Source organism: Bos grunniens, chromosome 1 (genome assembly GCF_055505025.1).
Source record: "Bos grunniens cultivar Pamir isolate PY7600 chromosome 1, Bosgru_T2T1.0, whole genome shotgun sequence".
Lineage (NCBI taxonomy): Eukaryota > Metazoa > Chordata > Mammalia > Artiodactyla > Bovidae > Bos > Bos grunniens.
This window is the reverse complement of record NC_141165.1, coordinates 69,304,387-69,318,658: the sequence shown is the minus strand read 5'-3', so window position 1 is coordinate 69,318,658 and position 14,272 is coordinate 69,304,387. Positions and strand designations below refer to the sequence as shown.

Here is a 14,272-nt window from a genome sequence, read left to right as displayed (position 1 = left end):
ATCCATTTTAATAGAGGTTCACAGTGTATCCTGAAGCCATCATGCTGTATGAAAAAGGGTCTTGCTTTGGATTTAGAAGGCTAGCCTCACGCTGCAACCCCACTGCTAGGCCTCGTGAAGGTGTCGGAAGCAAGTTCTCTATGCTGCCTGGATTGCAGTGTCTCAACTGTCATATATGAATAACATTAACAGATTCCTCTTTCAGGATTTTTGTGAGTGGCAAATGAGCTAATGCCCAGGAGAGTTCTTTGTAAGTAAAAAGATACTCTGTAAATGCTATTTTTGTAAAAGTAATTGGATTATCCATTTCATTACTGACTTCTAAAGTAGATTAGATCAGAGTGTCATAAAATTCATATTTAGGCAGTGGCGTATGAATGGCAACAAGTTGGGAGAGGACACAGATCACTAGAAAATGGTTGTTTTCCTGAAATATATAGGAAATTAATGTCTTTTGACTTTGTTCGCTTATCTCTCCCAGATAAATTTAATCATTCTGTTACAGTCAAAGAGTAGAGTCTTCTACTTTAAGATGTAATAAGCAAGTCTACCTACTATTTACCCCACTGTTGCATATCTCTGAAAGAATAACATGTATTTTTTTCTTTTTTAGTAAATATGTTAAATCAATTTGATACATCTTCCTCACAGTAATTACTCATTTCATTTTACTTCTAGGGTAAAAATCATGGTAAGAAACTTCGAAATTACTATGCAGCCAATAGCTGTCCTCCTCCTGCCAGAATGAGCAATGCAGTGGAAGCTGTGGCTGCTCCAGCTGTTTCAGTCCCTCCGCAGGTAAGACTGGAGTGTCGGGGTGGGAGCTGTCCCGTGCACAGGTGGTCATGGATGAAGTTTGTCATCTGTGTGTCCATCAAGGTACAGCTGAGCCAGTACTCCTAAAACGCCCTTCTTGGTGCTTTTAGCTCATTGATAACTGGATTTAATGCAAAAATTCATGAATCTGAAGACTTCTCATTGGATTTTGTTATGGTTCATGAAGTGATGAAACAAAATTATTTCATGAGGCTTTCTGTATGCATATTTGAAAATTCTAGGTTAAATGGTCCTGAATGTCTACATAAAGCCCTGAATGAAAAGAAAGATTTTTAAACATTTATCTCGATTGTGATCAATCCTACTGACTTTATTTTTTTTTTTAAGATTTTTTTTTTAATGTGGACCGTTTTTTAAAGTTTTTATTGAACTTGTTGCAATATTGCTTCTGTTTTATGAATTTTTTTGGCTATGAGGCATGTCAGATCTTAGCTTCCCAACCAGGGATCAAGCTTGTGCTTCCTATATTGGAAGGCAAAGTCTTAACCACTGGACCACCAGAAAAGTCCCCCCATTGACTTTATATATGCCTTCCAGCAAGATCAGTTTCTTGAAGCTGCCCCTTTCTTCTGTACAGAGAGCCTGTATACACTCTTCCTGGACTTTGGTATCATGACCCACACTTGAGAGCCAAGTTCCATTTACTCTTTGGGAGACAGGTGTTTGAGGCAAGATATTCCTGTATTTTAGTACTTTCTGCAATATGGATTCTAATCTATCTTTGAAGTATTATTTTTTTTATAGGTCATAAATGTGTGTGCTCAGTGCTCAGTCTTTCAATTGTATCTGAGTCTTTGAGACCTCATGGATTATAGCCCACCAGGCCCCTCTGTCTATGGCATTTTCCAGGCAAGAGTACTGGAATGGGTTGCCATTTCCTTCTCCAGGGGATCTTCCCAACCCAGGGATTGAACCCATTGAACCCTGGATTGGCAGGCAGGTTCTTTACCACTGAGCCATCAGGGAAGCCCCTTAGGTCATAAATAATAATAATAATTAATAATCACTTTGATGCCAGGTACTCTGCTAAGCACTTTTCAGATAGTACTTCATTCAGCCCCAGGACGAGAGTGAGATGAGGGATGTACTTGACTTAGGCACAGAATTTAAGAGGGAGCTAAAATACTCAGTTATCAAGATAAATAATATATTTTTAAAATGCAAAATTAATGTGAAAAAGTCAGTAGTGAACAAAATGGCAAAAACTTAAAGATAGGATAAGTGTTATTGATTTTCCTTTTGCCTTAGGCTGCAATATGGTTTGGCATGACACTGTTGCTGATCCTGTCTTTATTTAAAATTTTGATATTTTGTTTCTCATTGATTTTGTTGGCTGTATGGCAGTTTTTTGATTTGTGAAAATATTCCACTAAGTATTTTTTCATCCTGATTGCTAAGTTTTCTAATGCTTCCTTATATTGGGTGCCCATGGCTCCTTCCTTGCCTCCTTCTTGGCCTTAACTTCATTTAATGCTTGCAACAACTCAGAGGTATTGACTTATTTCTCAATGTGTGCTCCATGGGCCAGCAGCATCGGTCTCACTTGGAGGTTTATTATAAGCCCAGGGAAGCCAGATAACTTGTTTGTGGTGGTACAAATTTTGTAAAGTGGGGCAATGATTTTTCTTGACCTTATACCTCTACTCCTAAACACCATGGTATAATTTTACTTTTCTGATTGTCAGTCCTTATGATGTGGATAGCAGTATCCACTGTTCTATCCTCCTGAATTTGTGCGGTAAATGAGATATGTTAAAAACAGAATCAGAGGACAGCAGAATACGCAGAGAGATCTTCAGGCTGAGGAGTTTTCCCAGTGCCAGTTCTTGAAGGCTGCTCGAGAATTGGATGGCTCCTTCCTGTTAGAGACTGTTTTCAGCTGGTTCCACCCCTCTGGGCAAACAACCATGGGCTTTTTTCATAGCACAAATCTTTATGATTTTTGAACACAGTTATCCTGTCCCCAGAAAATCTTCTCTTCCAGGTGAAACAATGCTGTTTGCTTCAGCTGGTCCTGATATGACACACTTTCCAGATTCTTTATTGCATATTTGATTCTTTAGCCAAAATCTAGTTTGGCGTGTTTTGTTAACCCAGCAGTAGTTAACTGAGTGCATACTATTTTCCAGGGATTGTGTTAGGTTTCCCTTAACTGTTTCCCAGCCTGAATACAGTTGTCTGGACCTGCTGGTTATTTCCCCCAAATTATACTGTATCTGTGGGTTTCCCTGATGACTCAGATGGTAAAGAATCTGCCTGCAAAGCAGGAGACCAGGGTTTGATCCCTGGGTCAGGAAGATCCCCTGGAAAAGGGAACAGTACCCACTCCAGTATTCTTGCCTGGAGAATTCCGTCAATAGAGGAGCCTGGCAAACTACAGTCCGTAGAGTCCCAAAGAATTGGACACAACTGAGCAACACACACACACACACACACTCTCTCTCTCTGTCTCTCTGTCTCTCTCTCTCTCTGTATGTGTTAGCTGCTCAGTCGGGTCTGACTCTTTGCAACCCCAGGGACTGTAGCCCGCCAGGCTCCTCTGTCCATGAAATTCTCCAGGCAAGAATACTGGAGTGGGTTGCCAGTTCCTGCTCCTACACATACTATATCTGTAGCTAATTTATAGACTCTGAGGATAGAGGTTTAGTTTTTATACATATCTGTGTGTCACTTTTGTATTAGGTTGCAAGCCCTATAAATAGTAGGCATTTAGTACATGCTTGTTAATGGATTCTGGGAAGACTTTTTCTCTCTGGTAATGTGAGTTTAGACCTTACCTGTGCTGCCCTAAATCTTCCTTGCTGGGTTTTTAAACTTCTTTTCTGAAATTTCTTCAATGAAAATAGCAATGAGGCATTCATCAGCTTGGTACACAGGTGACTGTAATGCAAAACCACAATTAAGTGTCTCCCAGTCTTTTCCTCTTTCTTTCTGAAACGAACAATTTCCTGTCCTTATAAAGCTGAGTGCTTATGGTCATGCCATAACGGGTTATTTTTCAGCTCTTAGAAGGAAGGAACTTTGAGAAGAGAACAGAGTCCACACTTTAAAACCTTGTTTGTTGTGTCTTTGCTGTCAGATGGGCTCCTTTAAGCCTGGAGGCAGAGTGATCCTGGCCACAGAAAACGATTACTGTAAGCTCTGTGATGCCTCCTTCAGTTCTCCGGCTGTGGCCCAGGCTCACTATCAAGGCAAGAATCATGCCAAGAGGCTGCGGCTGGCAGAAGCTCAGAGTAACTCATTCTCGTAGGTATTGCCGTTTTCTCTTAGGCCAGAGTGTTATGTGAGACTCACTGTCTCTAGAGAAAAAGAGTTGAAAGGGAGCCTTGTTTAGAAGTCTCACTCTTTTAAAATGTCTCTTCTCCAGAGACTCCTCAGAGGTCGGTCAACGGCGGACCCGAAAAGAAGGGAATGAATATAAGATGATGCCTAATAGGAGAAATATGTATGCAGTACAGAATAATTCAGGTATTCTGTGGCTTTTCACATGCCTTGGCTATGTTTTGCAAATGGTGTCCACTATTTTTATTTCCTTTAGTGGTAATAGATAGCCCTGAGAATTTGGGATTAGCTTTCGTTTTGTGGAATAGGTCTAGTGGCTTTTCAAGCTGGTGTTTATTTCAGGTCTTATTTATTTATTTCCTATTTAGTGTATTATTTATTTTGATTTTATTTAATTTTTTTTACATCAAGAATATGACTTTATTTCGAAGAACCAAGAATAAGAAATGAGTTAAATGGAAAGGTGATACATCCTTGGGTTCTAAGACCCAAAATGCAACTTTTAAAAAAGTTGAAGTATACTTCAATTTACAAGAATTTCACATAACCGAGTCTGTGTTTTAAAGTGTCTTATCGTAGTGCCTTTATGTTACTTATGGTATTTGCCAGCTGAGATATTTAAATGTAGTATAAAAACGAAATATTTGGTTTCAGGCTGCACCACATTAAATCCTCAGTTATTAGGGAAAATAAAAATGGTAGCAGTGGTGTTTAACCAGGGGAGTGACTCAGATTATCTGGGGAATTTTTTATAAAATACACATAGTTGAACCATGACTTAGAGATTTTCAGTCAGTAAATTTAGAGTGGGACTCAGACGTGTGTGTGTTTTGCAAATGCTTCCTCAGTGATTGATACATACTTTTAGTTCACAATTACTAGTTGATAGGAATATTTTCTGCATTTTCTGATCATCTTCAGTAGGGAGAGTAGTCCTTCATCCTTTCCCTACCCCAGCCTCCAGTGCACACACATATGAGCAGAGGTCAATCATGTAAACAGTAAAACAAACAACAAATTGATTGGAAAGGCAAAAGAAGCATAGAAAAAGGGGACATATAGAACACAATGTAATAAGTCTCATGAAAGTCTGAAACATTTATCATTGTTGCAATAAATGTAAACTTAAAGTTCCAGTGAAAAGAAAATTGTAAGATTAGATAGAAAATATTCAGTTGAAATGAAGGAAGCCAGAATAGCTGTCTTAGCATTAGATTAAAAAAAAAAAGAAAACAAAAACCTTTAGGACAGAAGGCCATTTAGACTTATGTTCTTGGATCAGAGTACAAGTAAATGAGATGTCAATAATATTAAAAACACAACATTTTTATGTATTTGGAAGTTTTAAAACATTTCTAAATAACTCTCTCACCAAAGAAAAAATCATACTGGTGATTGAACATTCTTAGAATCAAATTGTAATAAAAATGTATCAAAATTTGTAGCATGTAGTCTAAGTAACATTTTGAGAAAAGCCTTAAATGTTTATTATTATAGTAGGAAAGCAGAAAAGTATTGAGCTAATGGTCCAACTTAAGTCAGTTATATAAAAAAAGAAAATAAAATTATCAATAATTCCATCAACATTTTTGTGTATATTACTTCTGTTAAAATGGACATGTGATCATATTTTGTGATATTCTTGTTCAGTGTAATGGCATATTATAATCAAATATTGTAATTACAGAGTTTTCTATAGCATTGTTTTTAGTGACTGTTTAGTTTTTCATTACATTCATTACTATGATTTTTTTGAATTTAAATTTATTTATTTTAATTGGAGGCTAATTACTTTACAATATTGTATTGGTTTTGCCATACATCAACGTGAATCTTCCACGGGTGTACACGTGTTCCCCATCCTGAATCCCCTCCCACCTCCCTCCCCATACCATCCCTCTGGGTCATCCCAGTGCACCAGCCCCAAGCATCCAGCATCATGCATCGAACCTGGACTGGCGATTCGTTTCTTATATGATATACATATTATACATGAGTTGTATGTTTGGATCTTTCCTTTATCCTTACCCTCCCCCAAAAAACTTTTATAAACTCTAGTTAAATAAATGTCCTCATTGATAAATCTCTATGCAAAAATTATCAACATTTTCTTAGTGAAATTCTTAGAAGTAGAATTTTTGGATTAAAGTATTAGCATAATGATATAACTTTTGATATAATGCTTAGAAATGAAAGTATTTCTAAAATTATATTCACTTTTTAAAGACATTGCCATTTAGAGTTTGGGTTTGCTCCACAGTAACATTTCTGACAATAGTTGGAAGAGTCATTTTAGCTTTTTAGACTGAACCTGTATAAAATTGTAATTTAAAAAAACCTGTTAACTTCCCATTTTTTTCAAACTAGGAATCTGTGAATTTTATACTTTGAGGTTAGAATTACAAATTACAGTGGTAATTGGTCAGACCATCATTCGCTTAGTGAGTATTTTGAAGTGAATATATTACTTTTGTCTCTTTGTTTCAGCAGGTCCTTACTTCAATCCCCGCTCTCGGCAGAGAATTCCACGTGATCTGGCCATGTGTGTTACTCCAAGCGGCCAGTTTTACTGCTCCATGTGTAATGTCGGGGCTGGCGAAGAGGTGGAATTCCGGCAGCATTTAGAGAGCAAGCAACATAAAAGCAAGGTGTCTGAACAGCGGTACAGGAATGAGATGGAGAATCTGGGCTACGTATAGGGATTGTCATATTCAGATAGAGCAGCTTGTCCTGCCTGTTGCTCGCCTTATGTCAACATGCCCTGCTTTGTGGTTCTTTTGATATGAGTACATTCCTCTGCTTAATGTTTATGCATATAACCTGCAGTGGTACCATAAGGTGTCAGAATTGGGGAAGGAAGAGAATGTGCTTAAGTCATGATGCTTTTTCAGGTCAGTTGTGTTGAGCTGCTTTAACCCTGTGACCTACCTACCCCATGAGACATACCTTTTTATCTTGACCAAGTTCTGGTCAACTAGTAGCCTGACCACATAGAGCTTTAACTATTTAAAAACTTCATATTCTTTTACAGTGTTAGTGTTATGTATTGTTAAATAATTTTATCGAGTTTTTGCTTCAGATCACAGTAAAAGCAGGTAAGCAAAGATTTTAGTTTCCTAAGGTTTCTTTGGAACTACCATCTCAACTCAATGAATTGTCAGTAGGATATACTATGGAAACTGCATTAGAATCTTGCCCAGAACAGTGTTTTCTGTTTATCATGTCCCTTCCTTATTGAAATGCAGGTTCTCGTGGATTCAGACACTTCTAATGTGTTTGTGTACTTCCAGATAGCGAAACTTGATTTTCAGTTGTGAATTTCGCACATTTAAATTCACCTTCTTTTCTCCTCTTTTTTTCTCCCCCAGTTGAATTAGCTTATCCAATTAGCTCATTTTCATGTCCCAGAATGGTGTTGTAGGTTTTCCAAGCCCCATATTTGAATATCCAATAAGTTTAGGATAGATGTGATTTTTTTAAATATATTTTTTTCAGCTGGTGTTGGGAAATGAAATGTATTTGATTTTTCAACTTAGAGTTACTTCATGATGATAACATGCACTTATGTGATGGTCTCAACCGTAAGTTCAGAACCCTTGATATTTGTTTTGATAGACTTTTTAGATAGACAGATCCTTAAATTATACTCACATTCTTCATTGTCTTGCTAATTTGTAGACTGTCCTGAAAAATATCACTACTTTACTATTTCCAAGAAAGAAAAGAATTTTTTTAAAACAGTTAATCAAATTTTAGTAGCATTTCCAATAGAAAAATACCTGAACTTTGGCATTATTCTTTATAATTCAGCTTCTTTGAAGATATAGATTAATAAAAATATAGATTACTTTCATATCTGATAATTAGAACAGTATTATTATTTTTGCTTTTTGTTTTTAAAATGAGAAGCTCTAGTATTTTGTCTAGATTAACCAATGGAGGATTCTATGAACTTTCACTAACTGTATTTTACTTATTTACTATATTTACATGGATAAGATGGGTGCTCATCCATACTCCTTTTGAAAGGCCATGTTCATAGAAGTTTATATTGAGCAATATCTTTGCACTCTGGTGAATTCACTTTTGATTGCTTATATTACTAATTAAAAATAAAACTCCTATTTTTCCTTAAAAATTCTATCGGCAAAAAGATAAGGATAAGGAAAATTATGATCATCATTCCATTCCTTTAGTACTGCTGAACAATTTTTGAATTATCTAGACCCATATTTAAAATTAAGTTTTGTGATACTGGTACACTGGTACACTCTCTGGTACACTCTCAAGTTACCCTTCTGTTGAAGTCATGGTTTTTTAATTCTAAAAGTAGAATTACTTAGAAGTTTTATTTTCTCCCAGGAGCAGAAGAATGAAATAATGTTCTGTTGAAGTTCTATCGAGACCTGTGTATCAGTATAATAACACTTTTTGCAGTAAGCTATGAAGTATAATTGATTATTTTAGAGCAATTTAGAGCTTCTCTTATTGATTAGTAGGTTACTCATTTTGCTGCTAAGTGTAATTTTTTGGTAGATTTTAATATGACAGTGCTGGCCACATGGTTCTACGATTATTTAAAAATTCTTTTTTCCCCTCTCTGTGTGTGACTACATATATGTATACACATGTATATGTATGTGTGTGTATATATGTATGTAGTTGTATAAGTACACACACATATATAAATCTATGTATGTATAGTTTTATGTGATTCCATAGAGAAGATTTCATTGAATCCTTAGATAACAGTAAAAGATTGTGGATAAGAATTTACATTTTATACAAGTGGCATTCATCCACTTTCAGTTTTTTCTTTGCAGATAAAATTAATGGAATGATCTTCTCTACTGTCCCCACTTAACAATTTCGTTTTATATATGTAATAGCAGTGGACTTAAGGCCTTGGTGTTTTTCCTGGCCTTGCATATTCAGGTTTCTAGTCTCTCAGTGCTCTTAATGGATGTTATGAATGCATAAACGCATTTTCTTTTAAAGAAAAAAGTTAGATTTATAGTGTTATTTCTTACTTGTTCTATTTCTTTGCACTAAACAAGACTGATGTTTGCTTTATATGACACCTTAGAAACCATATTGCCTACAATAGCTGGGTTTGCTCCTTACTTTCCAAACTCTAGCAGTTGATAAATAACTTCCATGTTTATAAAGGTTACATACACATCCAAAAAAAGAATCACAAATCTCTCTGACAGTGGGTTGTGTTTTGGGCTTGTTACCTTGCAACATTCTCCTTATTCCATAGGTGAAACAGATGGTGACAGAGGTGTCAGAAAGGAAATGCATAGGTAAATACACCTCTGCATGCTACAGTTTCTCATGCTCATGCATTCCTTATGGACAGTGTTGTTTTTTTCCTGTCAAAGAAGGCTGTTAGTACTGCACTCAGTGGTATGTGATCTCTGTCAGTTTCGTTTAGTAAAATCAGGTCCTGCTCTGTAATATCCTTTAGAATTTGCACCCTGTGCTCCCCAGGAATCACATTAATATCTTTTTACGTACTGTATACAAGGATGGACAGAGGCCTAACCGATGGAAAACCTGTAGTCAAATAAGTAGATTCTAGTTCTAGATCTACAAGAAGAACGCAGAGCATCAAAGTCTCTTCTCTGTGAATATCTTCATGTACTTTGTCATTCAGAAATCAATGTTGAAAATAACAATTAGAAACTCTTCTAAAATATCGAGGGCAAGAAGATGTAAAGGAAAAATTTTGGTGTTCCGATTAAAAGATTAGATTGCTTATGTCTTCGAAGTGTTTTTTCAAAAATACTCAGTTACAGAGCTGAGTGTGCCATGTGATCCTTCCAACTCCACAATGAACAGAAAATGTTTTGTTGGTTTTGTCTTTGTATGTCCTGTATTATAACTTGTAAATATGTGCATGTTGTTTATGACGTGTGTCTATTTGTCTCTTATTGCACTGAAATCTGCAAGGTGAATAACTGTCCTATACCATTTGCAAAAACTTCCTCCAACTCTTCCTCACTGTTGCCCCTTCTCCTTAGTTGATAAACTTAGAAAACCATTTAGAATTTTTTGAAACCCTGAGATTGAATGAAAAATCAATCATGGCTGTCTGAGATCATCTCCATGTCCCTCTAACTTAAACAGCTGAAAGGAAAGCATGAGATCTTCCACCGTATTTTATAGAGCTGTTCTACAATACTGGTGTGCTTGCTTGTATCTATACTTTGAACTAGGATTAAAGATACATATATATACACATGTATGTGTATATACATATATATTGTGTATCTGATTAAATCTTCATATGTAGATAGACTCGAAGGATTAATGGTGGTTTTAATGATTCCCTCACTCCTGAATCAGCGGGGACTATGAACAACGACAGTTGGAGGACTGTTCAGTGACCCATGTAAAACGAGTCTCGCTTGTGTCAGGGGAGACATGTAACTGTTCTGCATAATGCCCTCTACAGAGAGGCCTAAGAGTGATGGATTTGGAACCTAATCTGTTTTGTTTCCTCAGTGTCAGAACACAGGCTGGAAGGACCTTTTAAAAACTTGGTAGGGCATATACGAAAGACAACAGAGCTACTTTAGAAGTAGAGAAATGTTTTGTCAGTATAGGTAAAAGTTTAATGCAGGCTTTTGAACAGATACTTTAAAAAGATTCCATCTTGCTGGCTTTTCTTTTTTCAACCAGCCAAATCACCATTTAGATGTTTCATGCATCATAAAGGATGTCTTGTTGCTTTAATTTTTTTGGTGGTGGACCCCTGTCATTGTGAGCTATCACTGTCAGTCTTACTAAATGGACAAATAGCTGTGTAAATAGCTTCTCATACGACATTTCTACTCATAGCTGTTTGACTTTGTCTTGCCGCTATGAATGGGAGGATCATTTATCAACTCCCCTTCTGGGTAGCTACCAAAAAAATACTGGCTTATGGTCCCATGTGACCCTGTCTTTGTTAAGCCCAGATTATGAGTGCCTTTAGCAAGTTTTAGCATTTCACAGAAAGAAAAGATGATAGAATTATTGCCATTAGTCACAATGCATAAAATAGGAGCTTGGAATAACAAAGCTTTGTGTGAATTCTATGTTTTACATCTTTTTTTTTTATTCATGCAATCTCAATTTGATATTGAGTAAAACTATGTGATAATTAATCAGGAACCATACATCCTGAAAATGAATCCAGTTGTCCAAGGCTGGCAACGGTCATTGATTTTTTTTTTTTCCACTTTGATCTGCATTGTATTTATATGTAGTGATTGATAGTGTGATGGATTGGGAAGAGCTTGATATTGATGTTTGGAAAAACTTTATTTCAGTGTCATTTTCAAATACTGTCTTATCTAATACTGTAGAGAGGATAGAATTATGTATTTGCACATGAACTGAAGACTGTCATGCATAATACTTATTCATTGTGCTGTTATGGTTCATCTCTACATTTAAAACAGGTATCTTCACAAATCAGGTTCAAGATGTTTTAAAGTAAAATTTTCCTTACTTCAATGAATTTAAAATTCTAAATTGCCTGTACTCTTTGAGTCTCTAAAATGCACTGCTAAATTAATTTTACTGCAGAAATACTAACATTTTTCTTGACAGTTTATTATGAGAAATTTTAAATGTACCTTAAACTTAATGAATTTTACAGTATATTAGCACTAGATTCTACTATTAACATTTTCCAGTACTTATATTACCATATATTTGTCTGTCCCTCTGTTTATCCGTTGAACAATGGAGTTTTAAAAATATATACATTTTAGTGTAAATTTCAGATACTTGCCTAAACAATTCAGCATAGGCATAATTAGTTATAGTTTAATATCTGTTTACATATTAACATCTTTTAACAAGCAGTGTATGAAGTTGATAACCTGAGCCAGTTAACATATGTCTTTTTCTCCTGTGGACTTTAGCCTTCTTGTTTCTGTTTTTGTATATGCTTAGAGTGAGGGAAGACAACTCCTTTTCAAACTGAAGTTTTTTGGTGTTGGTTATTTTAATGCTTAATTGTCATACATTTTAAAGCTTCGTGTTAAGAATTTTTTCTTTATCCCTCTTTTTTGATGTATGTTTGCTCAACTATGCAGCTTCTTTAGAAAACTGTAAATTACTGGTTGGGGTTTATTAAATCAGCTTATACCTCATTTCAATCTGCGGCTGCGTTTTTCTCCTGGTATCATTTCTCGCTTTACTACTTTCACCTGTTCTACCAGAGAATAGAGCGGCATAAAGGGTCAGCCCCACAGACGATTAGCTGTTTAAAACAACTCTAGAAGAACAGATGGAGTAGTTTAGAAAGTTGAAACCATTCGTTTATCTAAAGCCTTTGAATTCCCTGAGAATTGTAACTGCCCATGCTTTCTCTTAGCCATAATTAGCAGGATTAAAAATGATTGTACTGTACAATGAGTTGTTGAAATTGTAAGCCTTAGTAACCATCTTTAGCTTTACTCTAGTACTGTTTAGGAAAAAATTATTGACATATGCCTTTATTTTTATGCCAATTATTTTGTGGACAAAATCAGAAGAATTTAAGTGACTTGTTGCAGATTATGAAGATTCAGTGGGTAAGTCAGAACTGAAATTTTGATATCCTGGATTCATATTCTTGTGCTCTTTGATAAAATTCATGGCTTTCAAAATAAACACTCCCTTTAGGGCGCTTAAAATGAAACTATGTATTTTTACTAATTAGACTTTCATTTTTTTGGACATTTTACAGTTCTTTGAACTTAAAAGATTTTTCCATGGTCATGGTTTCTCATTAAGTCAATGCAACTGCTAAAAATCTCACTTTGCTGTTAAATACTAATAATACAGGTTTTATCAGATTTCCTTTCACATTTACATAACCTTCATGATTCACTCATAACTCTTTCTGTGTAAGTGCTTAAGTGACCCCCTCACTAGTGAAAATAAATGTTCTATATCACTGATTATATGTATATTCTCTATATGATATATTTTTTTAAGGAAAAGAAACCCCATGTGTCCGGATGAACAATATTATCCTAGTGCAAAGCACATATAAAGTGGCTTGTTCTATTCTGAAAATCTGGCATTTACAGGAACAAAACTTTTAGAGTGGCTGGTCATTGTTTTACCTTCTTTTTGGTACTTGAGCATCTTTCTGTGGTTTTGTAAATGTGTGTCATTTTGTAAGAATTTCTTGTTGATTCTGTGTTAATTGGTGTCCACCTTGTGATATCCTCAGCTGACCATAGTAATTTAGTCTGGGTGTGGGGTGTCTGCTTTGAAATGCCTTACTAGAGTGTGGCAGACTCTGCTCTAAAGCATTCCGTGTGTCTGCTAAGACAATAAGTTGCCTCTCTCTGATGTATGCTCTAGATCCAGAAGCAAAACTAATTTTGCTTTCACTGTTAATGTTGCATTTTAGCTCATTGTTTTAAATTAGAGAATAAAATCGTGGAGCCAAGGGAAACTTTATAACCCTTCATTTAATGGCATGGCAAACTTTTAAAATTGCTTTTACTGTTTCCCTAGAATGATGTTTCTGATAAAGGATATAGCTGAAAAATGCCTGCCAGAACTGTATGAAATTGGGTTTGTTTCCTACAATTTCCCCTAAATGTCATACAGGGATTTAACATCTGTGTATGCTGTTGGGGCTTTGTGCCAGTCATCCCTTTGGAAATCTGTGTTCTGAGGCTACATAAATGACAAAAATGTCTTGGGATTGAAGCCAATCAACTGTGAACTGTGAAATTGAAATTGCTCTTTTGGTTTTATTTTCTTAAGCATATTGCATAGAGAATCCTGAAAGTTATTTAAAATTTACACTGCTTCTGTTGATGGCTCATTTTGGCTGTGTATCCTCATTTATGTACTGATTTCTGATAAAGGCTTGACGTTATTATAGCAGTCATTTTGTGTTCAACTTAATAAAAGAGTTTCTGAGTCTTGTCTGCAAATCATTTGGTTGTGAGTTGGGGATCAAAGAAAGAAGGTGCATCGTCAGCACTGAGGTGCTGAGGTGTTATTTTTGATGCAGATGGTTGATGGCTGAGGATTCACCTTTTATCCATCTGCATGTAATTTGCCACCTGCTTCTAGAACTCATGGGGCTTCCGCAGTGGCTCTGTGGTAAAGGGTATGCCTCCAATGCAAGAGACTTGCAGGAGACGCT

The 14,272-nt window shown here is 35.9% G+C and overlaps 1 protein-coding gene across 9 annotated transcripts in view; it reads left to right on the top strand.

The window, feature by feature from the left end:
* Positions 1 to 14,057, top strand: part of ZMAT3 (zinc finger matrin-type 3) — a 38,968-nt gene extending 24,911 nt beyond the window's left edge. For 3 of the 9 annotated variants that reach the window (XM_086394993.1, XM_086395014.1, XM_086395003.1), the window contains exons 3-6: positions 679 to 798; positions 3,917 to 4,083; positions 4,205 to 4,305; positions 6,607 to 14,057. In XM_086394993.1, the coding sequence (XP_086251119.1) occupies positions 679 to 798; positions 3,917 to 4,083; positions 4,205 to 4,305; positions 6,607 to 6,818 (600 nt within the window). In that variant the 3' untranslated portion in view covers positions 6,819 to 14,057. Of the gene's footprint in view, positions 1 to 678; positions 799 to 3,916; positions 4,088 to 4,204; positions 4,306 to 6,606 lie in introns of all 9 variants that reach the window. The other 6 variants (XM_086395064.1, XR_015161944.1, XR_015161945.1 and 3 more) reach the window with 6 other exon arrangements.
* The last annotated feature ends 215 nt before the right edge of the window (positions 14,058 to 14,272 follow it).